The sequence below is a fragment of the Malus sylvestris genome, chromosome 5, assembly GCF_916048215.2.
Source record: "Malus sylvestris chromosome 5, drMalSylv7.2, whole genome shotgun sequence".
Taxonomy (NCBI): Eukaryota; Viridiplantae; Streptophyta; class Magnoliopsida; order Rosales; family Rosaceae; genus Malus; species Malus sylvestris.
The window spans coordinates 46,456,616-46,480,749 of record NC_062264.1 but is presented as its reverse complement, the minus strand read 5'-3'; the positions used below and the strand labels follow the sequence as shown (position 1 = coordinate 46,480,749).

Genomic DNA, 24,134 nt, shown 5'->3' with positions numbered 1-24,134 from the left:
TTTAAAAGTATAAAATTAATTACGCTTAATTGGATTAATAGTCCCTTTGGTGTTAGAGTAGTTGGAAGATAGTCATGGGCTAAAATAGTTAGGATTTAAGTCTCCTATAGTGAAGCTTGTCAGGATTTAAGCCTAAAACTGAAATTTTCATAACTCTCCATAATTGTTAACATATAAGACTCACATGTGAAGCTAAAAATATAAAGTTAGTCTCACATGTAAGCGTCACGTGCTAACAATTAACAGAGAGTTCTGTTTTGTCCTCCTATGTGCGACTCACGTGCTAATAATTAACAGAGTTGACGAAATTTTCAATTTTTGAGGCTAAATCCTAACATACTTTAACACTGGAGCTTAAATTCTAATTTTTTTAACTACTTAGACTATCTTATGACTACCAATCACCACAAAGACTAATAATCTAATTAGACCAATTAATTATATTACTAACAGACACTCTTTAATACTAATGTTTGATTATTTAACATGTAAAATAGTATACAACTTTGCCTTTCCGTTTGTGATGTTCCATTTTGGTGTGCTAACTAAATTGATTTTGCAACCGTTGTCATAACTAATAAATTGGTTTTTTTTTTTTTATAATCTAAATTGATTTTCGAAATTGACATAACATATCACTTTAGTTTCTCATCAATATATCAAAATTATATCAAAATTACTAATTATGTATATATCAATATTATATTTGTGCGATTTTGAAGTCACGCAATGTATCATATCTAAACTTATTGATGACTCATCACTCTACAACACGGTAGTAGTAGACAAGTTTGCCTTTCATTCTAAGATGGCTTTTCATTTTGATATTGGTAATTAAAATGGATTTTGCTACTAATAAATGCCAATTATTTACTAAGAGTTAGCAAATTTATATCCAAGACATGGAAAAGTATGACAATTTCTAATAGATGACCTGTCGTTCAAATCCAGTGGGGGCCAAGAGGCCACGAAGCAAAGCCACGTGTGCAGAAAAGGACTGCAAATTGCCACAACCATGGACTTGATAATAATGCAAGGTCCAGCCAGACCGTCATATGTATGATTGTAGGAGCTCCATGATTGTATTATAAACCATGTGACATGTGGCATGATACGTCGATGTCAAATAACAAAGAAGACACTGCGGAATTTGAATGGTGGAGGGATAGAGAAGCTTAATCACAATTAATTTGATTATTATAATTTTTTCTCCACCTCTCAGAATGATGTGTCTGTACATGTGGCAGGCACAAATTCATTTTCTCGCCGAAGATTAAGCTTACAGACGCCACGGGACATCGTATTATTAGTATAATTTGATGGGGACATATGGCAAAATAATTCATATCAACCTCTAGAAGGTGGACCTTGAACCTTGGAAGTAATCTACTCCTGAAATAATAATCATAATTTAGAGGTCGATTCTGGAGTTAAGATTTTAAAATACGCTGAACGTTAGTCGGATGATGGATATAAACCTTCTAATGCTTAGGAGTTTAGGCAGTTATTTTTAATTAATTTATTATCTAACATATAAATAAATGTCTATTATACTAAAAAAATACATAATTGTATTACGATACATAAATTGTAAAGTTGACTGACATCTAAATTATATAAAGTATTTGAACATCTGAAAATATGGGGAACATGTTCATCCAAGTATATACGATATATAATGAGTGTTCATCAAAGTATTAAACAAGTTTCCTACAATTTGTTCAATAAATAAAATGCAAAATGAAAGTTATCTATTTTTTGTCTAAGTGAGAGTTGCGACTTAGGCAGGTCTAGGCAGGCACCTAGGCCAATTTAGACATCATTTCTTAATTTTCAAACCCCTAGATGACGCTAGATGGAGATTTGTAGAACAATGAGTGGAGTAATCCTAAATTTAGGGATTTAAATAATCTTTTATGGTACAAGGGTGGGTTTTGAACTACAAAAATGTATGTGTGTCAAGATACGGATAAGAAGAAAATGAAAACACAAACAAAGAAGAAAATCCCATAATTGCCTTGTGGAGCACACATTATAGCTATCCAACTTTGTGGTTTCTATCGAGACGACAAAATTGCCATTCTTAGAGCAATAATTCAATCAAAGACAATCACTATGGTATGGTTAATTAAGGTGACGTAAACCAGATAATGGCAAGGCCTTAATGATTCTTCTCCAGGTAGGGCACCAACCAATCCTTGATGTGAGGCCATATGCATTTGGTTTTATTTTGGAATCACTAGTGGAGCCAAGTGCAAGGCTCCCAGGCTAAGCATAGGGAGTGTTTTGAATCTTTAAGTTTCAAAATATTAATCTTTTGAGTTATTTTATGAATTTAATTGTCATATTCCATCTAACAAATGAAAATTTTGAATCTTAAGGCTACTTTTAAGGAAAATAAGAGCTAATAAATGTTAAATAAACTCATCACTTTAACCAATATTATAATTTAATAGTAATAAATTAAAACTTTCATCCACGATGGGCTAGCAATAATGTGGTTCAAATTCGCCTTTAGCGAAAATTGAACCTTAAGACCTGTTACTTACAAGCGAAGTGGCAGTATAAATTTCTTACTTCAAATTATTACTTTCTAAGTTATATAGCTTCATATACGCAACAAATGATTAAAATTTTGATTTCAAAATAATAATTTTAACTTAGCCCACCCACCGAACAATTCTTAGCTACAACATTGTTTGGAATAACAATTTGTTTCATTTCTCTTGTTCAAGTTTCCGTCTCACTTTCATTTCCTCTAGCCACGATCTCCACTCGTGAGTTGAACTTTGGATTCATCTGTTCGTTCACCGCGAGGGAAAGGTCGAGTAAATCGAAAAGCTCGAAACTAAGAGTGACTAGGGAAGCTTCCTTCTCTGTTTTCTAGTATGCATTCCGTTGTAGGTTCAGATGATCATATTATCATCAGTCGTACAAAGACTGTTGTTGTCTGTTGTTTCAGACTTTGAGAGAGAGAGAGACAGAGACAGAAAGTTTGAGAAACATTTAAACGCCACAGGCGCAATAGTTCAGATGATACTTGTGCAAAATTTTCTATTGTTTAGCGGTAAACCTAAACTCTAAACACAATGTGTAAATAGAAAACCCTAGCTGAGCTAGCTCCTACCTTCTCTTAAAAGTAGAACAAATAATCCGAGTAACTCGCCAGGGGCGGTTTCTCATTGGATGCCGATCGGAAGCCTCGACTCAGAAATCGTAAATATCCGGCGGTTCTTATGCTGGTGGGCAATCACAAAATATTATGTAATTCGTCGAAATCGGATGGGGAAGAAGCAGTCGAGCCAGGAGAAGGGTAGAGGTGTAAGAATACGGAAGCAAGTTGCACGCGTTGGCGGGGAAGACTGATTTTGGTTAGGTTAAAAAAGGGATGGTCTTTACTTTACGAATTTACTCAGACCCGTTTCACTGCATATTTGTAGGCCCAATATTCTGTTCATAGCAAAAATTGTGAACCATAGCCCATAGATATTTTGAGGACATTGGTTCCCATGAGAAAACGAGGAGCTGAAGCTGATGGTGAACATGTGGAGTCAAAGAAATTATTTTATTTAGGATAATACTTGCTTTTTCTCTTGTGATGAGTTCATTCTCCAATTTTGAATAACAGAAACTTAATCGTTGAATTTATTAGGTTTCATTTGAAGATCATTTCAACAACAAAAAAATTATTCGAATTCAAAATCGTTCAATTATTTATAGACATTAAATAAATAAATAATTTATCCTAAATATGTCATTTGTTATTTATATCGGCGATTTGTTCAATTATTTTAATGATTTATACTGAATGAATTTGACTGTCTATTCTCAAGGCAATAAAAAAGGGTAAAATTGCTCCACGACCACGCTAACGTTTAATTGGAATATTGACAAAAAAATGAACTTTAATGGGAATTTCATCTTTATAATAACATCGCGTGGCCCCCACTAGCCATTCACGATAAAGTCAGAATCACCCTCGTTCGTCCATTCAAACAAACCGTAATCCGAAAGGATAAATCTGTAATGATGCGTGCTCTCGCGAGATTTCCTATAGCACCAACTCCACCCAGACTTTCCACAACAACTGCAAGGACCAATGTGAAGGAAACTGAAGGTGAGAAACCCTAGAGCCTGCCACCAAATTCCAGAGATGAAGACTCCAAAATCCACCGTAGATACCACGCAGCTTCAAATCCAAGCATCCAAGGCTATGGCGGATCTCCCGCCGGAAGTAATCGTCGACATACTCTCTCGTTTACCCGTCTGCCTCCTCCTCCGTTTCCGGTCGATTGCAAAACCATGGCGGTCGCTCATCGACAGCTCATACTTCGTCCATCTCCACCTCACGCAATCGGCAGAGTCCAAATCGCATCTCAGTTTGATTCTCAGAAAGGACTCCGACCTCTACTGCATCAGTTTCGATTCTTTAAACGACGCCGTCGAGCTCAATCATCCACTGATGTGCTACAGCAATCGGATTCGCGTGCTGGGATCCTGCAACGGCCTCCTGTGCATCTGTAACGTGGCTGAAGATATCGCTTTCTGGAACCCGTCGACGAAGAAATACAGAATCTTGCCATCGCTGCCATCAGATCGAAAGCGCGATTCGAATATGTGTTTATGTGGAGCTAGGGTTTATGGTCTCGGATATGACGCCGTTCACGATGATTATAAACTGGTGAGGATTTCTCAGTTTATTGGATTGGATTACCTGTCGTTTGTGTCTGAGGTGAGGGTTTTTAGCCTAAGAAACAACGCGTGGAAGCGACTCGAAGACATGCCTTATGTGCTCTGTTACACACGAAAAATGGGAATTCTTGTGAGCGGTTGTGTGCATTGGGTGGTGACTCGGAACCTCGAATTAGATCAACATGCAATGGAGTTGGTCATTGCATTTGACGTTACGAATGAGACTTGTGGTGAGGTGCCTATGCCGCAGAACATGGACAGGAAGTGTCAGATTGATGTGGGATACTTGGGAGGGTGTCTTTGCATTGTAGCTAAATATGAAGATAAGGGTGTTGATGTGTGGACATTGAAGGAGTATGGGGTTAAAGAGTCTTGGAGTAAATTGTTTACCGTATCGCAAACTCGAAGAATCAAGAGTGTTAGACCTTTGGTGTATTCTAAGAATGGCAGCGAAGTTTTGTTCGAACAAGACCACGAAAATCTCGCTTGGTTTGATCTGAAAAGCCAGAGGGTCAAGAGTGTAAAGGTTCGTGGCTTGCCAGATCTATTTGAGGCTGTAGTTTGTATGGAAAGCCTTGTTTCGGTTCATCCTTGTAGACGAGAGGATAAGAAAAAGCAGGAAGCAGCAGGGGACTTGAAGAATAAGAAGAGGTAAATAACATGCTTTTTCACATTTCATTGCCCATTTGTTTCATTTGCAAAACCATCCATGTTGTGATTATGGAGATTATTTTGGGCATTATTTTCATTAGAATTTGAAATTTCGATTAATTGGTAACTTGCTGCAATATTGTTATTTATACTATTATGTGAGTCAGTGGTCGATGATTGATGACTTGAGTTGGTTCTTGTATTTGTCAGGGATGATTTCCTGTCTCAAGGCTTCAAATTGGTGCTATAGGCAATCAGAACAAAGACAAGAACGAAGAGAGGGGTAATTTATCTGAATTATGCTTGGTACTCTAGTATAGAGAACTCCTTTTTTTTCCTTTTTCTTCTTCAGTTGTTTGCTTTTATATAAGGTAGGAACCCATGTTACTTGAGACACCGAAAAGTAGGATCAACACAGAATGCATGGTTAACTTAGAATACTTAAACTTCCTTTATATTAAATTATGAACATACTCGGGTCAGGTTTGGTCGGATCGTTACCATATCAGGTGCACATTTCTTCTTCAACAGCTGCTAACCAAGAATAAGGACGTGCTTTCTGTATGATGATACCTTTTTTTCATTAAAGAACTTGAACTTCTGTATTATGTCTTTTTTTTTTCTTTTTTTTTCAGTTAAGAACTTGAACTTCTGTAAGATATCGTGAACGCCATAATCACTCTACTATCTGATGCAGTCACTGTGCAGTTGAATGTAATAGTCACTACGTTTTTTTATAGTAGTATTATATGTTTTTTCTAGTTCTGTATATATAAGAAATGAGTATGTAAGAACTTCTAACCTTTGAAATCTACAATTATAGCTTTCTTGTGGTTCATTCCAATTTCTTACTTATATCACATTAGGATTTGACGTTTGTGGTTCACTGCTAAAACATATACACCACAAGTGTTCTCATCTCTCGTTGATCTTACTGGGTTCATCAATGAAGGATCGTGAGTGTTCTTTAGTGGATGGCCCATACAGTCACTATACCGTATTGTGAGAATAGTGGGTGGAGTGACAGCAATGCTAATCACTAGATTAGGTTGAAAAGCACTTTTCATACACCTTGAAATCATTTCTTCTAGTTTAGTGTTTACTCTCATTCACAGTCTCGAGTTGACATTTGTCCCATCTTCGAAACGGTTTGGTGGTGGAAAAGGCAACAGTCTTGATTTAGGGTGGGACTATCATTTGGGGTGAGCTTTGCTGTTCTCTATAGAATAATGAGAGAAATTTCTGGGCAGTCATCCATAGGGGGTGCTCTCACAATCTGGTTGATTGTTAGACGCACCCTATGGATGATGTAATCAGGGCCATAAGGCATACTCAACAAGATGTTTTACAATAATAGATGATAAACATGATATTGTTTCTTCATACTTTCTTTGTATATTAGCTTGACCAGCTCTGTTTTTTGTGATGAGCTGATTTAAATAGCTTTTGTCTCGTTTGTTACTTGCTTCAACTGTAGTGTTGAAAAATACTCGTTACTGATACGGATTCAACTGATCAAGGACTCACAATTCGTTGAAGTGCATCTCCAATGTTTCATTTTGGAGCTTATCTGCAGGTGAAGAAGATTTCCTTCACAACCTCATGCTTTGAGCGGCCAATCTGAGTTTTGTTTTTAGGGCTATGACCTTCGCGTTTGATCACGTTGGAGTATTTGATTGAAATGCTGCCGTCACCAGGGCGTCGTTCATTCCAACCCTTGAGAGCTCATGAAATGTATTTCTTGCGGCAACATGCAGTCTATGTTTTTGCAGTGTGTTATTAAGTGACTTTGATTGGCATTCTTGAGACGGTGTTGTAAGAAACGAAAGTTCTATTATGTTCATGGGTATCCTATATTCCGGGGTTTTTGGCTGTTGGAGATTGGTCATTGTATCTTTGACCAATGATCTAACGGCCAAAAACCGCGGAGTATAAGTTACCCGGAGCGTACGAGAAAATCTATGTAAGAAAATCCAAAGTTTTCTTCCTTATTAGGAAGAGTTGGTATAGAAAATTACTTGGGCAAAGAACGCATGTAAGTTGGAGGGCAGAAGTGCAGTGACGCTACGACGACTGAGCAGCAAGTGCTGGAAGCAGCTCCAGCACCTTCCCGTCACAGTTTTAGACGCACATACCATCCAACTTCATTTGTATCATCAAGTCTAGTTGCAGGATAAAGCAATTTGTTCATCAAATACTTTTTGGTGCGGTCAGGACTAGAGTCTTTATTCAAAGAGATTCTCATTTTTCATTCAAAAGAAAATCAGTTGTGAGGTTGATTGCACATCAAATTTAACGATGTGAAGTGTCTGATGTTACAACTGTAATGGAATTTAACGATCCGAAGTATCTGATGTTAAAACTGTATTGAAAACGCTTTCATGACACTATCATAAGTTAAAACCAGTGACTGACAAAATGACAAATTACCCAATAATAATATACTATTCATCAAATTAATTGAGTTAAAAGTTGAAACTTATTGTGGTCTATTTTATCTGACAAGTTTAGGGTGGCCGGCGGCAAGGAGAAGAAGAGAGAGAGATGTGTTTGTAAAATTGTAGGGGAATGTGTGTTGTTATCCCCATATATTTTGCCTTTATTTATAGTAATATAAGGAGAGAAGATATTCCTTCATCTCTAAGGAATACAAGATATAATAGGAAAGGATAACTAGAATCAAATCTAATATAGGACTTACACAATCACACGTAAACTAGGAATGTTTACAACACTCCTCTTGAGTGTGTAAATACTCAAAGGTAGATTCAGCATTATGCAGAAGTTGAGGAAGTCAACTCATCGGCACTGATTCTAAGGAATAACGTTTATTTTCAATAAGGTAGGAACTTGCATAAGTAGTAAGTCTCGCTAAAAAAAAAAACCCTAAGGCTATGGCAAAAACCAAATGAGAGACAAAATCCATAGTCTAAGGAAAAGTGCATGAGAAATGCAAAAGTCAAAGAAACGTCTATGGGACGTCATCAAGGATATGACCAGCTCAAGGTGGGTGCCTCGTTAAAACCTAATTAGGTAGCAAAAACCCAATGGCAAAAATGCTCATAATTGTAGGGAAAAAGAGTACATTAAGATCAAACAAGTATCTATAAGATACTCTCCCTGAGTTTGACATAATTCCAAAGAGAAATAGCAAAGTTACAACTCAGAAAGTTTACGCATACCAATTTCATGAACAAGCTTCTGAAACATCGTCTTCGGTAGTGATTTGGTGAAGAGGTCGGCCAGATTGTCTTGTGAACGGATTTGCGTTACTTTAATCTTCTGATGCTCATGTTGTTGATGTGAAAAGAAAAAATTCGGCGTAATGTGCTTGGTGTTGTCTCATTTGATGTAACCATTCTTGAGCTGTTTGATGCAAGCTACGTTGTCTTCAAAGATTGTCGTCGGGACATCAACGGCGGGATGAAGATCGCAGGAGCTTTGAATATGGCCCACTACTGCTCTCAACCAAAAACATTCATGAGTTGCTTCATATAAGGCAAGAATTTCACCATGGTTAGACGAAGTGGCAACTAAGGTTTGTTTAATTGACCTCCAAGATATTGTGGTGCCTCCAACGGTAAAGACATAACACGTTTAAAAGCACGCTTTGTGCAGATCAGATAAGTATCCTGCGTCGGCATAACCAACAAGGCAAGAATCAACTCAAGGAGCATAGGGTGTGGCACCATTCGAGGATTCGTAGGGATAAAACAAGCCCAAATTCGTAGTACCCTTAAGGTAATGAAAAATGTCTTTCACGCCAATCCAGTGTCTGCGTGTTGGTGCATTACTATATCTTGCCAAAAGATTAACAGCGAAGGAGATGTTGGGTTTAGTGCATTGAGCTAAGTACAATAAAGCGCATATCGCACTTAGATAAGGAACTTCAGGATCCAAAATCTCTTCATAATCCTCATTCAGACGGAAAAGATCTCGTTTTGCATCTAACGAACGAACGACCATAGTAGTACTCGAAGACTTCGCCTTATCCTCATTAAAGCAGTGCAACACCTTCTGGGTGCACGGCAATATCGAGTTTTACCTAGATCTTTCATCTCAAATTCTGACTTCAGGTGCGCGACAATTCTCACGAGCTCTTCAGGAGTTCCGATAAGATTCATGTCATCGACATATACTGTAACAATCGCAAATCCGGAATGTGACTTCTTAATGAACACACAAGGGCATAGTTCGTTGTTCACATATCCCTGACTAGTCAAATACTCACTCAAACGGTTATACCACATTCTCCCGGATTGTTTCAAATCGTAGAGTGAACGCCTCAGCTGAATTGAGGGCGTGTTCCGGGGTTTGGACATATTTATACCAATCAATGTAAGTCATTTGAGAACTTTCATATATATTTCCGTATTAAGATCCCCATATAGATACGCGATTACTACGTCCATTAGCTGCATATCCAGTTTTTCATAAACTACCAAACTGATAAGGTAGCGAAAAGTAATCATATCCATAACAGGTGAATAAGTTTTGTCATAGTCAATCCCGGGGCATTGTGAGAAGCCTTGTGCAACAAGACAAGTTTTGTAACGCACAATTTCGTTCTTTTCATTACGCTTCTGACCGAAAACCCACTTGTAGCCAATAGGCTTCACATGTGGAGGAGTATGAGCTACATGTCCAAACACCTTACGTTTCACAATTGAATTGAGTTTGACTTGGATTGCTTGTTTCCAATTTGACCAATCAGTTATATGTCGACATTCATCAACGGAACGCGGTTCAATATCATCGCTCAACATGATCTTAGTAGCTACTGCAAATACTAATGCATCGTCGACAATCATCTTATTACTATGCCACATATCATCTAAGCTAACATAATAGACCGAAATCTCACGATTCTTGGGAGAATGATTCGTCTCTTCAATGACGCTTCCATAATCTAAAATTTCCTCACGAGTTAAGTAGAATGAGTAAGCTATAGTCGGATTCACTATAGGCTATTCAGGTCATTGTGTCGTGGTTTTCCTCTTCCAGAGGTGTGAATCCATTGAACAAAAGGGTCTACCATGCTTTTGTATAAAGGCAGATGATTGGCTAGCCGCTAATGTATGTGGATCACCAAAATTGGCGTCCCGGGCTTCCAAAAGGGTAGTCCGTCTTACATTTGGTACATTCATGTTTGCAGGCGTATTCACAACTGGAATATGTGATCTTGTCACGTGCGTTAAATCGGTGAAAGCATCTGGCATGCTCTGAGCTATGCTCTGAAGATCTAATATGCGCTGCACTTCAGTTTTAGACTGAGTGGTGCATGGATCTAAATGAGACAAAGTGAGAGTCGTCCACGATAATTCGTGTCGTTCTTCAAGAACGTTGACGTTCTTATCTCCCCTTAACAACGAGAAGACTATCTCATATAAGTGACAATCCACGAAACGAGTGGTAAACAGATCGTCTGTCAAAGGTTCTAAGTAAAGAATAATCGAATGAGAATCATATCCGACATAGATTCACATCCTTCGTTGAGGCCCCATTTTTGTACGTAAGGGCAGCGAGATTGGCACATATACTGCACAACCAAAAACGCGCATATGTGATATGTCGGGTTCGTATCCATCAAAAGTTTTAGATGTGAATTCACCGGTGCTCAATAGTTTCAAGATTGGTCAAGTATGGTACAAATAGTGCTCCCCTAAGTTCCCGAGTGAGAGACGCTCCTCGGTTGGGGACTTGCAAGATCCAACCCATTGAGTAATTACGAAACTTCTAAGTACCGAAGTGTGATATCATTTTCACTTGCCTTATCTGTCTCATACGTAGATGTGGCATCTTATCTCGAAGTACTTTTCCTCCATCAGGGGTGGTATCTTTAACCGATGAAGATGCACAAGGTAATGTATCAATTTCACTTGAAGCTTACTTGTAGTTTCGGGCTTTGTTAAGTGCGATACAAAACCCTATAGTAGGGGTCCCCCAAGTCGCCGAGCTAGGAGATTTGCCGAAAGAGGTAATAGACAAGGTAAACAATCAGACATCGCCAAATGTTGATGCACAAAACCAGAGGTCTTGGAACAACGTAAATCTGATCGTGAATCTGCAAGAAATGTAAATAACACAAGATGTATCGTGGTTCACCCCAAGGTTTGGGCTACGTCCACACTGATTGTATTTCTCTGACTGTATGTATGGATTAGAAGGGTGAGAGGGAGTCCCCTAGAGAAAGAGAGTGTTGTTGTATTTGTGAGGGTATTGCCCTCTGTTGGGTTCACTGATTCCCTTTTGTGAGGGGGGAGGAGTCCCCTTTTATAGAATAAGGGGCTCCTCCTTTTACATAATCATATAGGCTGGGTAATGAGGCCCAATGTATCAAAGTCTGATGCCCATTATGTGTGGTACCAACACAATTCATAACCAATATCAAATGCACATTATTCAACAATTATGATTATGAGACATACACAATTTATGTAGAATCTAAAATTCGTAAAATGTAAAGTTGGGTCATGCATCATGGTGAATGTTCATGCTATCAGGGTTGCAAAAATATCGAGTTAAAAACCATTGTTTTGAAAGAACATGATTGCGTGATAATATGGATGAACTGGTTTGATGCAGAAAAATCTCTAACGTCAGATTCCTAAGCGCAGCGGTAGGAGCGTGCTAATAACGTGTTGTGGTCTATTTTATCTGACAAGTTTAGGGTGGCCAGCGGCAAGGAGAAGAAGAGAGAGATATGTGTTTGTAGAATTGTAAGGGAATGTGTGTTGTGATCCCTCATACATTGTGCATTTATTATAGTAATATAAGAAGAGAACATATTCCTTCATCCCAAGGAATACAAGATACAATAGGAAATGATAACTAGAATCAAATATAATCTAGAATTTACACAATCACACTTAAACTAGCCATGTTTACAACAAAACTAACCAAATATAAAATTAGTGGGATATTTGACAAAACAAAAAAGAAAAAAAAGAAAGAAAAAATAGTGGGATCCGATCAGAGCCGTTAAGTATCAGAAACGCCAGTGCAGAGAGTGGAGGGACAGAGGGCTTTTTTGTAATATACTGCAATCCAAACACAACATCAAATAAATAAATAAATAAATGGAAAATATATAATAGCGTAGGATTACCGATTACAGTGATTGTAGATGACGGCTGTGAAGCCCAGGCGTGAGACAAAGAGAGAGACAAACGACCCCTTCCCCCGATCATCGTCTTCCCCCAGTTCCCACCCTCCCTGGTATTTTTATTCTCCCTTTTAATTTTATTTATTTTAATTTCCAGATTTTTGTTTTTCGCGGAGGACCGGCTGCGATTTCCATGCACCCACGCCCACCGTACGCGTGAATTTTCTTCTCTCGAGAGGTAAAAGGAAGGAACCGGCTGGCGGGTGGGCCCCACCCTGTAAATGTCCATCACCGGGAGCCCCACCACCAGCAGCACCGTCGATTGCGCTGCCTACCAGCGCAGCGACAGCACTGCCCTTGCTGCCGTCGCCGCCGCGGTGGATCAGTTCCAGCACCGATTGTCCTCCAAGCGCAAACTCGACGACTATGGCGGGCCCACCTTCTCCGACGACGAGGACGACGCCGTTATCTCTGACCTAGTCCACGTCAGGATGAGGAAGGACGAGCCCAACGCTGCCGATTCGTCGTCCAACGGCGCCCCCACCCACCCTCACTCCTCCGCCAATAGTGACGCCCTCAATTCCCGGGTTTCCAACGCCCGACCGACCTCTCACGGCGAGTCTGCTCACTCCGAGTCGACTCGGTCCCGGACAATGCTCCAATTCTTCATCAGAACCATGTCAGGGGGCAATAATTTGGTAATCCAGGCCTATGCTCAGGACAAGGTGAAATCGCTACTCGATCGCATACAAACGATCACCGGCATTCCGGTTTTCGAACTGAGGCTTATATACGGGGGCAAACAGCTGCAGCCAGAGCAGTCGCTGGCCGAGTGCGCCATACAAAACGACGCCAGTTTGCAACTGGTCGGCCGCTTGCGGAGCACCGATCACCCTCAGGCCTGGCAACTCCTGGAGGACATAGTCTCCGCCGCATTTCGAATGTGCCAAGGCGAAGAGATTCACGAGCCTTCGAAATACATCAAGAGCAGGATGAGCCAGTACTTGACCATGGCTCAGAAGGAGACAACAGCCGGATATGGGGTTAGCCATATCCGGGTGTTTGTTCCGTCCTCGGCCCCCTTGGCGCTGCTGATGCTCTATGTTTCTCCCCTGCCAGCTAACAGAACAGTTGCTGAAAATTCAATCAAGTATTTCCTGAATTCGTACCCTACATTGTTGCCGAAACACTTACATAATTACTGCGCGCCGATAGTGTTAGAGTTTTGTAAGTTTCTTAGGAGATTAGGGGAGGAGGACCCTCTGTACGTCCTATGCCGAGGTTCACTCGGTTCCTTGTTGGAAAGTGATGGAAATTCTCAGGACTCAGAACCTGTGGAGGGACTGATTGGTGGGTTGAAAGATATTTCTCCATTTGTTAGGGAGCTGTCAAGTATTTTGTCTAGGGATTTGGTAGTCAGTATGGACCTTCCTGCGAGTGGCAGGCCGTTGTCGGATGATGTACGTGATTTTAGAGCGTTCTTGCTCCCTTTGCGCACTGCAGTTGCCGATCAAGTGTGTTTCAAGGGTTCTATTTCTGCAACCTTGAAAGGGAGGACTTTTAGGCATCCCCTGTATGGAGAGGAGATTAAGCTTCTTCACGATATATATGCTGATTTGCTAAATAAAATGGATGAATGCCTTGGAAAAATGGGAAAGGTGGAGGGTGATTTTGCTCATTCTGGATGGTCTCAGTATCTTGCTGTTTTAAAGGAATTGAGTGGAATTTCTATGCTTTACCAGAGCTGGGAAGAACAATTTAAGACTATTTTGAGGCTTAGAAGGGCTCCATTATGTGCTCTAATTGTCAAGTATGCAATGCGAAGTGACGATCATCAGTGGCTTATTAAGCACAAAGATGTGCTAGATTTTGAGTCTCGGAGGCACTTGGCTATGATGATGTTCCCTGATGTTAAAGAAGACTATGAGGAGCTGCATGAGATGCTCATTGATAGGTCTCAAATATTGGCAGAATCGTTTGAGTACATAGGGCATGCGGAACCTGAGTCACTTCATGGCGGTTTATTTATGGAATTCAAAAATGAGGAAGCTACAGGTCCAGGTGTACTGCGGGAGTGGTTCTTTTTGGTATGCCAGGCCATATTTAATCCCCAAAATGCACTTTTTGTGGCATGCCCTAACGACCGTAGAAGGTTCTATCCTAATCCAGGTGTGCTTCCTTCAGCCTTTAGTGCATGGTGTTCTTGAACAACTTTACATTCTGTTTCTCATTTTGCTTGTCTTGATACATTAACTCCAGCCTGTGATGATAATTGGTTGACTAAATCATATATAGCATTCATATAAAGATAGGTATTGAAATATGATTGGGTATTGATCCAAGATTTGAACTTTAAGTTGCAGACAAACATGATAGTGTTTGAAACTCGGTATATATGCTCAAGCACCAAAAGTATTATAGAATAGTTTAGTACATAATTATGATGCTTTACTCTTTTATTGTCTAGTGTGTGATCACATGTGCATGCTTCACTTTGTTAGATCTCTCGTAAGTGATGCGGGCATGTGTAGAAACATTGGACACCAGGGTAAGGTCAAATTCTTTAGCATATTGTGCCTAGGTTTTAAAAATGTTTATATTACGGAATGACAAACAAAAAATACAGATTGTCAGCGTATTAGTGTTAGTAGGCAGAAAGAAGGTGGCCATAATACTGGTAAAATTGTTAAACGCTAATCCAATTGCATGAATGTTGCCACTAGCATTACTCAGTTCTGAAAGATTTGTATCCTATCTTGTGGCATTTTTCGTGCGTCAACTTTTTGAGTTATGCTTGAAAGTTCCTACAAATTATTAATAAGTCACACGCCTTTTATTTTTACAGCATCTAAGGTTGATCCTCTGCACCTGGAGTATTTCACCTTTGCTGGCCGAGTGATTGCATTGGCTTTGATGCATAAAGTGCACGTGGGCATAGTCTTTGATCGTGTGTTTTTCCAGCAACTGGCTGGAGATATATATTTATCTTTGGAAGATATAAGAGATGCAGATCCATTCTTGTATAATAGTTGCAAGCAGATATTAGAAATGGATGCCCATTTTATTGATTCAGATGCTTTAGGGTTGACATTTGTTAGGGAAGTGGAGGAGTTAGGATTCAGGAAAACTGTGGAGCTTTGCCCTGGTGGGAAAAGCATTGTTGTGAACAGCAAGAACAGGGGGGAATATGTTAATCTGCTAATTCAGCATCGTTTTGTCACATCAATATCTGAACAGGTGTCCCAATTTGCGCATGGATTTTCTGATATACTCTGTGGATCAAGGCTCCAGAGTGTGTTTTTCCGAAGTTTAGAGCTAGAAGATCTTGATTGGATGCTTCACGGAAGTGAAAGTGCTATTAGCGTTGAAGATTGGAAGGCACATACTGATTACAATGGCTATAAAGAGACTGATCCTCATATACTTTGGTTCTGGAAGGTAAACTTGCTCGATTCTGGTTTTATTAGCTCTTACTTTGCTATTCTTGCTTTATATTTTGCTTCTTTCTTGTGATGCAGGGCAGCAGCGATAAGCTGCTGTCCAGTGGGTAAAATAGAGCCAAATCGCAGTAGAAGCAGATTTCAACTGATAAACAACAGAAAAAATAGAGAGATAAAAGCAATAAAATCAAAGATGGAACAAAGATAACTGAGTTGTAGGGCATGAAACCCAAGAGAAACTCTTAAATCGGAATTCTGGAATTATAATTGGTATAAAACTAGTGATAGCCTAGAATAGCAACCCCTAATCCTTGTTCATTAAGATATCCCAATCCAACTAGGACTTACCCAGTTAATCCCCTTCGTATTAAAACTGTTTAGTTAAATCAACCAATAATTATTGAAAGTAGAAATTGGACTTGCATCTTGTTTCTTTTGGTTAAATATCTAATTACTATTTTGTTACATGTCTACTCTTCTTAGCTGTGTCTGGTATTTTTCCATATAGCATATCAATTGACAATCAGCTTTATTCATAGAAAAGTCTTGGCGAACTAGTTTGGCTTTAATCGTTAATGATTGAGATCGACCATGGAAGCTTTTGCAATGATTTTCAAATTAATGAAAGCATACATTGTGATTGTTTTGAAACAATGAAGTGACAAAAAAATCAGTGTTTCAATTGGGCTCACTATTGGGAAGTTTATATAAGTCCAATTTTTCTGAACCAATATTAGGAATAATCCAGTTTATTAAAATAAATCCAGTCCCTTAAGTTTAGGATTATTTATTTATTGATAGGATTTACTATAAAAATTAATTTCTTTTTTGTTGTTTCTGGTTCTTCTTCTTTCTGCTCTAAACCCCATTTATAGAGTTTATTTTTAATTTTTATAATAAACCTATATCACAGGTTAATTGTATTTATCTATCAATATGAAAGACTTTTTTATAATCAACCTGTACCACTGATTAATGTGTCTTGCTTGCAGATATATTATGTTTTTGTATCTTTTAGTTAGGTTTCATATCTTGCTTATATGTTTAATTGTTTATCTACCTATACCATAGGTTTTTGTTCATAGTCTACCTACACAGATTAATTGTATTACATATTTTTACTTTTTATATCAACCTATCCTTTGGACCAGGATCTAAAAGCCCCATTAGTTATTTAGCACTGTTTTTCTTTGGAAGTTAATAGCATCAGAAACTGAAACTTCGCTTGTTTCAAATTTGATAAGGTTGAACAGAGTAAAGCGTTATATAGAACGGGCAGTGTTATATGCTCACATAAAGCTGTATGGCTTTGATTAGATTTGCCAAGTAGCAAGCAATCAAGTGGTATATGGTCAGACTCTATAGAACTTTGTGGGAAGCTTCAGAGTTTATGAGAGAGGACAACCTAATCGGGGTTCAGCATCCTTTTGCAAGTTCTGATCATATTTTTTCATTATGCTCTTGATATAAACATGATTGCGAGATAGGGAAAGCAGCTAAAAGTTGCTTTGTATTGGTAGGCTATGAGCGTAGTAGTACAATGAGGCTAAATTTGTTTCCTTCTTGAAAATTTGTGCAGATTGTTGGGGAGATGTCTGCAGAGCAGAAAAAGGTTCTTCTCTTCTTTTGGACCTCGGTGAAGTATCTTCCAGTCGAGGGGTTCCGAGGTTTGGCTTCTCGGCTTTACATTTACAAGTCCTCAGAGGCTTACAGTCGCCTGCCTTCGTCTCATACATGCTTTTACAGATTGTGTTTCCCTCCATATCCATCGAAGGCAGTGATGAAAGGCCGCCTTAATATCATCACCCAGGAACATGTCGGCAGTAGCTTCGGGACATGGTAGTAAAATATAATAGGTGCATCTACATTTTGGGGGTCAAAAGGGGGGGCTTGACTGCACATAAAAGAGATTCGGAACTAAGATTGTACAGTTTATAGGATACTGTTGTTGTCGTCGTCGTCTCTGGTCGCTTGACTAATGATAGAAGAAGGTACCGATGTTAGTGTTTTTCTTTGTTAAAGGTTTGCACTTTGCAGTGTCATTGCTATTTTGGCAACTGTTTGTATAGCGTCGTTAATAGGATAAATAAATTTGGAGGCAAGAGATTTAACGGACGTTGCTTTTCATGACATGTTAATTTGTTGAGTACAAACGGATCATGCAATGACATATTATGCAAAAGTCTATACAAAATGTTTTCCCATCTCGCCCGTCCATGTGGCAGGCAGATGGTATCATGCTATGTTTTCTGAGGATCATGTCCGAGATACTTCAGAGACTACTAATTGTAGTGTTTTGAAAGGGATTGTATCATTTTCCTTATGAAAATGCTACTCTTATAACATTTTTTATATGCATTTGTATCATCTTTTTAATAGACATGAGAACTACATATGTTGGTGAATATTACCTTTACTAGAGAGGTGGTACAAATCTGATATGAAAAATGTGGTGAAACCTCAACCTTCTTCATAGTATCAGAACATAGCATGACATGCTAACCCTCGCATCGTAGCACGCCATCGTTGTTGGCCCTAAAATGACAAGCATCGCGAATTGTCGGTAGAATGCATATCACGACACGCATGCATTCTATCAACAATTCGCGAGGTTTGTTATGGCGTGCCACGATGGAAGGTTCAACGTGTCAAGACAAGTCATCACTTGTCAAAACATGTCATTGCCTTCATTCTGGGACAACTCGCGAGGCTTGTTGACCAACTTTTTTGGAGAAGGGGGTAACACGGACTCAATAGAGTCAAGAGATCCTACAGGGCCCAATGACTGAATTAGCACTTCTACCCGAAAGAAGCTATTATTACCGGATTCTAACCGTCCATAATAAATAAGTAATTATACTTTATACACACACACGTCTTTTCATTCTTCAAAGCTTACTCTTGTTGGAGTTGTGGCTAGGTTTCAGAGACCTTAACCCCATCGGCAAGATCATGATCCGTGTACTCCAAAATCAGAGTGGTTGGGTGGTTTTGTGATGTCGAGCTTGCTCTATTCTCTTAGAAAGAGGACAAGGGTGTGTGGGAGAAAGAATTCTAAAAAAAAAGAAGGGGCGTATTGATATTGAATCCCACATTGATAAGAAGATAGATCTTACATGTGTTTATAAGTAATTGCCAAGATACAAATGTATCCGAGAGCAATATTCTCCAGAGGAAAATCACTTAAACCAGTGAGGTTAATTTAAAGATCATGTCCAAGGAAGGGTGCATCGAAACGCCACGAGCCATCCAAAACAATGGTTCGACGGCCAAAGCTTTTGGAAGCAAATTAGCACTGAAAAAGTGCATTATGTTCTTAAACAGCGAAATTAGGTGCACATAAAACTCAATCAAACTGTACGTTTGTTCAACTCTTATATCTCAAACCTGCTTCCTATGGCCGACTGGCACATCAGAACGACATAAAAGGAACTAGCAAAAGTAAAAGTAACATCATGCATTTTAATGTGATGATATGTCATCGATCTCAACATCAGTTCAAGTCCACAGATCCGTCAAATTGTTACAACATTGGATGAATATCATCAAAAGCAAAAATATTATTCAAAACTTAGACAGATCATATATTTTCACACCATATTAATCACCAAATGCATTACATACTTCATTTTTTCCATAATCATATGGCAAGATGCTCACATTAAGTGGAGATCATAATAATCCAAATGCCAAATCGCATTAATTTAATTTTAAAGCCTTACCTCAATTATAATGTAAACTGAAATAACAAACATAAATGTAGCTGAATACCCCATTAATTTAAACTTCTCTCATCTTGTCATAAGTTCATCTTCTACTCTTCAATCTGCTCGACTGGAACTTCTGTGGTTGCTTCCTCTGCTGCTGCTTCAACTGCTTTCTCTTCCTCAACTGGAGTAGCTGCTGGTGCCTCAGTTTCAATGGTCTCTTCTTTGGCCTCCTCTGACACGGCAACACGCTCTGCTGTTATCACCTCTTTAGGCTCCTCTACTTCTGTTTTCTCCGTTTCTACTGTTGGCTTCTCCGCCTCGGCCACCTTCGCTTCCTCTGCCACCTCCTCCTTGGTCTCAACTTCAGCCGGAACTGGAGCATCGGCTTCAGGAGCAGCTGGTTTCTCTACTTCTACTTCTACTGGTGGTGTTGTTTCCTTTGGCTCTTCGGTGGTCGGAGCCTCAGGCTCGGTGGCAGCTGGTCCTGCAGCTACAGGCTCTTCCACGGTTGCCTCTTCAGTCTTGGTCACCTCGATTGTCTTTGGCTCATTCTCTTCCAACGCTGCTGCTGGTGCAACCTTTAGCACAAAATGTTGTTGAAAATCAGTCATATTTCAGTTGCAAAACTAATAAGCTAACAAAGTTTTAAGACGATCTAATATACGTAATAGTTCGTCCAAAGAACGGAGGTTCTGCAAAAAGAACTTCTGAAATACATTATACCGCTAATCATATAATCTTAAGTTCTCAAACGGATCGATTAACTTTCAAGATTGTACTTGTATGCAAATAAGTGAAGGTATTTCTTAGAGCAAATGATAAATATAAGAAAACTAATTGCATGAACTGGTAGATATATATAAAATAGCGATCCCAAGACAACAAAACTCCTCGCTTTGCGAGAGTAGTCGGGTGAGAATGCCTATCGTGGCATTACCTCAACAGTGGCCATTGCTATAGCAAATGAAAACTGAACAAAAAAACCTTGGAAAGATGGGAGGAATGAAGGGTGCTTAATTGCTAGTGAGTGAAAGAAATGATCAAATGTGAGAGCTTTATATAGATGCGAGAGTGCCTCAACCTAATAAAAAACTGAATAGGAGAAAGAGAGAGTTTGAGCACTTGAAGAATCTTTTTTCCAATTTGACACCTAATGTCACTGACCCAAATTAAAAGAACATTAACTTGTCTAGTTGTAAATGCTTTTTGTTTGATTTTTATATATTTATATAATACTTTTCCAATAAATATTAAGGAGACTTTTTTAAAAGTAAGACTATTCATGGACTATATGCAAGTTCATGTTTTTTGCACAATATTTTATAATGTTGACACGAAAATTAACGTTAAAATGTGAAATAATAGATAATTCATGAAGAGTCCCACCGGAAGAAAATTGCAATGAAAATAAAATATTAGCTTTGTAGACAATGAATTGGAATGGGAAATGGTGGAGGCCATGTCTCATATCAGCATCATATCTTTCTTTTGAGTGGTTTTTTCTGTGTTTTGTGCAGTAGGGTGTGTATGTGGCTGACCATCATGCACTCATGTTCTTGTGTTGTGCCTTCGTTTCTTTTCCCATAAATTTTTTGTGTTAGTAGGCCTAACCTATCACTAAATTAGCTTAGCCAAGTTTAGATAAAAAAATTTATTTCCTTTTTTGGATGCAAAATAGCAAAATGTTTGATAACTCCGTTTAGTCAATACAATACAAGATAAACATGACAAACGTGAGTTTAGGGATGGGCAAATACCTATTGATTATGGGGAACCGCGGTTACCCGCCCATTTAAATTAAACGGTTACAGTTATGGGTAACCGTTTAGATAAATAAACGGTTATGGGTATAACCGTTTACCCGCGAAATTTAAATGGACGGTTATGGGTATTAACCGCGGTTATAAACGGGTAACCGTTTACCCATTTATTTTATATATGAAAAACTAACACAAACTATGTTCTCGATCCAATAATACTTAGCACCCAATAAATTAGCAAGGAATTCATCGGTCATTCTCTCAATAACACTGCTACAGGAATGATGATTCTCATCATCAAGGAATTCGCCAAATTAATTTAAATTCCTTGCGGTAACCGTGAAATTGACAAAAATGCTTTGATAGAAATGTCTTCTAAACAATTTTTGTAGCCCAATAATACTTAGCAAATATGATATTTACCTTCATTGGTAAGAGTTAAAAATATTGTCTATAAACTATTATTTCAATTATTGGAATGATATATGAACTTAAAAAATTAAAATACGGAAATGTATGATGAATGTACCTATAACGGTGTTTAATTGTCAAAAAAAAAAAAATTATGACAATTTTTTTTTAATTTTCAAGTTGTTAAAAAACATGTAGACCGGTAAAAAAAGGTAATGGTTAAAAAAAAGATAAATGGGTTAAAAAGGGTAAATGGATAAACGGGTATTAAACGGTTACGGTTAAATGGGTATGCAGTTATGGGTATGGTTAACCATTTATAAACGGTTATGGGTATGAGTATAACCGTTTAGGCAATTACCCAACGGGTAAACGGTTATGGGGATATGAGCATAAACGGTTATGGGTAAATAACCGCGGTTACCCGTCCGCCATAACCGTTGCCCATCCCTACGTGAGTTAGATCAGTCATTATTTAAGCTCTTCAACATCTATAAAAAAGAATTTTTAGATTGGTTCCCAAAATACTAAATGAAAAACCTCCACAAGTTACTTAAATAGTGTCTACGTTTTTAAAGAGAGGTTTAATTCACAATATTAATTTCAATCGCATGTGGTTCGATTTTCTAATGAATATGTCATAATTGTTTACTACATGAATTATTTTGATCAAGTTAATGAATTCGTCCCTTACTCGGTTCAATCGCATTTTGTGTAGCAAAAACAAAATTCAGAATAAGTATGACATGGGGCCATTGAACATGAAATAAAATAAGCATGTCACTAGCTATAATTCCATTTATTTAAAAATCAAAATCAAAATCAAAAGATTCGTAGACAATTAAAAAGAGAGGGTACAAACTTGATGGCATTGTTGTTTTAATAGTTAAAAAGGTGGAGGCAACTTTTACTATTTTTAGTCAAATTGTTTACCATTTTTAAGGTTTCAACTCATCATCTTAAACACTCCGTCGATTGAATTGAAACCAAAAGAAAACAACTCGATTGATGTCGTCATGGAATAGGATCTGTTTCAGATCTTTTTTTTTTTTTTTTGTAGGAATTCGAACAATTAATCAATTATATTCATTCATCGTATATCGTGCGATTAAAAATTATTTATTTAAAATTAAATATAAATACTAAATAATTTTTAATAAAATTTAACAGCATAATGTACAATAAATGAATATAATTAGTTAATACTCGAGTCTGCGCTAAGAGAATTGGGAGAGAATTCTCGTCCTATGGTCATGTCCATCAATGGACGTGAGCCAAACAAAAGAAAACAACCTATCAAAAGGCCGGTGCCTGAGGGGGTGGGGACCCGACATCACCCCCTTTTACGATCATGCCATTGTGGGACCAGCACGTAAACAAATCAAGCGCTGCCGTGGCTTGCTTTTCCTTTACTTTTAGCCCATTCCTCTTGGCTTAGGCAATGCAACCGCCCTTTCTAAAGATGAGGGACTGCGTGGGCCCCCGCGGGCCATGGTCTTGATGCTTTCCAGGTCGAATGCTCGTGACTGGGGACCCCACTTGCAGCCGTCCGACGGGAGAGATTTTTGAATATGATCGTTACACGAGATGGTACATCACGTGTTCTTATATAAATGATGTGATATGTGTGTTAAAAGGTTAATAACTTACAAATTAGAAATTTCCACCATTTACATAAAAACGTGTGGTGTACCATTAGGGTTCATGTCACAACTAAAAATTTCTCGTCTGATAGGAAAAATTTTTAGTTATGACGGGAATACAAATGTTACATCACGTGTTTTAGCACACATATCCCATCATTCATATAATAACACATGATATATTATCCCGTGGATCGATCACACTGAAAAATCTCTCGTCCGATGTGCCCTGCTGGATACAGTGGTCGCTCTGATTATACCCTCCACTGCACACGTACTATTCTGCCCTCTTGGATTCATCATGCATGTGCCATGCATAGTATACGCAAAGAAAAGGACACATTCGTCATTGAATTTTGATCCAAAAATTAAATTTACTATGTTATTGTGGATCTCTATAACAACAAATAATAGTAATACGTACACGCTTGATTCTCCAGATTAACTCTTGATTTTGGACGCAAATTAACAAAAACCAACGATGCATTGCACTCGACTTGTGTGCTATCTCGCTCGTCAAATTGATACTTCGTTGATATGATTTGATTTAGCGGCATTTAATCTTCGACCTTTTTATTTTGTTATTAATTTTTAATATGTGTATCGCAACGTTGATAGTCTGATGTGGGTTGAATTAATTTAGCAACATTCAGTCTTTAAATTTGTTGTCTCTTATTAATTTCTAATAAGTATGTAAGGTAAAATTGTCCAATATTTGTTCG

General features: G+C 38.4%; 3 protein-coding genes across 8 annotated transcripts; 2 read left to right on the top strand and 1 right to left on the bottom strand.

The window, feature by feature from the left end:
- The first annotated feature begins 3,990 nt into the window (after window positions 1-3,990).
- On the top strand, window positions 3,991-8,016 carry LOC126623956 (F-box protein CPR1-like). 5 transcript variants are annotated; one of them, XM_050292939.1, is made up of 3 exons: window positions 3,991-5,343; window positions 5,554-5,626; window positions 7,855-8,016. In XM_050292939.1, exons 1-2 carry the CDS (start codon window positions 4,154-4,156, stop codon window positions 5,591-5,593), a joined length of 1,230 nt encoding a protein of 409 aa, XP_050148896.1. In that variant the 5' UTR covers window positions 3,991-4,153; the 3' UTR covers window positions 5,594-5,626; window positions 7,855-8,016. The 5 variants fall into 5 exon arrangements, with proteins under 5 accessions (XP_050148896.1, XP_050148893.1, XP_050148895.1 ...); XM_050292936.1 differs by lacking the exon at window positions 7,855-8,016 and adding an exon at window positions 6,920-7,689; XM_050292938.1 differs by lacking the exon at window positions 7,855-8,016 and adding an exon at window positions 6,864-7,689.
- A 4,433-nt stretch (window positions 8,017-12,449) lies between these two features.
- LOC126623940 (E3 ubiquitin-protein ligase UPL5-like) lies at window positions 12,450-18,003 on the top strand. Of its 2 annotated transcripts, XM_050292915.1 has the most exons (4): window positions 12,450-14,617; window positions 15,294-15,886; window positions 17,468-17,555; window positions 17,635-18,003. In XM_050292915.1, the coding sequence occupies exons 1-4, from the start codon at window positions 12,730-12,732 to the stop codon at window positions 17,667-17,669; spliced, it is 2,604 nt and encodes an 867-aa protein (XP_050148872.1). In that variant the 5' UTR covers window positions 12,450-12,729; the 3' UTR covers window positions 17,670-18,003. The 2 variants fall into 2 exon arrangements, with proteins under 2 accessions (XP_050148872.1, XP_050148871.1); XM_050292914.1 differs by having other exon boundaries at window positions 12,451-14,617; window positions 17,468-18,003.
- A 1,425-nt stretch (window positions 18,004-19,428) lies between these two features.
- On the bottom strand, window positions 19,429-20,703 carry LOC126623985 (major latex allergen Hev b 5). The gene is made up of 2 exons (XM_050292974.1): window positions 20,536-20,703; window positions 19,429-20,176 (listed from the first exon to the last, which is right to left on the bottom strand). The coding sequence occupies exons 1-2, from the start codon at window positions 20,548-20,550 to the stop codon at window positions 19,703-19,705; spliced, it is 489 nt and encodes a 162-aa protein (XP_050148931.1). The 5' UTR covers window positions 20,551-20,703; the 3' UTR covers window positions 19,429-19,702.
- Window positions 20,704-24,134: the final 3,431 nt, after the last annotated feature.

What these genes read in the sequence shown, in the direction of transcription:
- LOC126623956 (XM_050292939.1), top strand. Translation starts at nt 4,154, where the DNA reads ATGAAGACTCCAAAATCCACCGTAGATACCACGCAGCTTCAAATCCAA. An exon ending in GACTTGAAGAATAAGAAGAG is followed by an intron (nt 5,344 to 5,553) that starts GTAAATAACATG and finishes TGTATTTGTCAG; the next exon opens with GGATGATTTCCTGTCTCAAG.
- LOC126623940 (XM_050292914.1), top strand. Translation starts at nt 12,730, where the DNA reads ATGTCCATCACCGGGAGCCCCACCACCAGCAGCACCGTCGATTGCGCT. An exon ending in AAGGTTCTATCCTAATCCAG is followed by an intron (nt 14,618 to 15,293) that starts GTGTGCTTCCTT and finishes TTATTTTTACAG; the next exon opens with CATCTAAGGTTGATCCTCTG. An exon ending in ATATACTTTGGTTCTGGAAG is followed by an intron (nt 15,887 to 17,467) that starts GTAAACTTGCTC and finishes AAATTTGTGCAG; the next exon opens with ATTGTTGGGGAGATGTCTGC.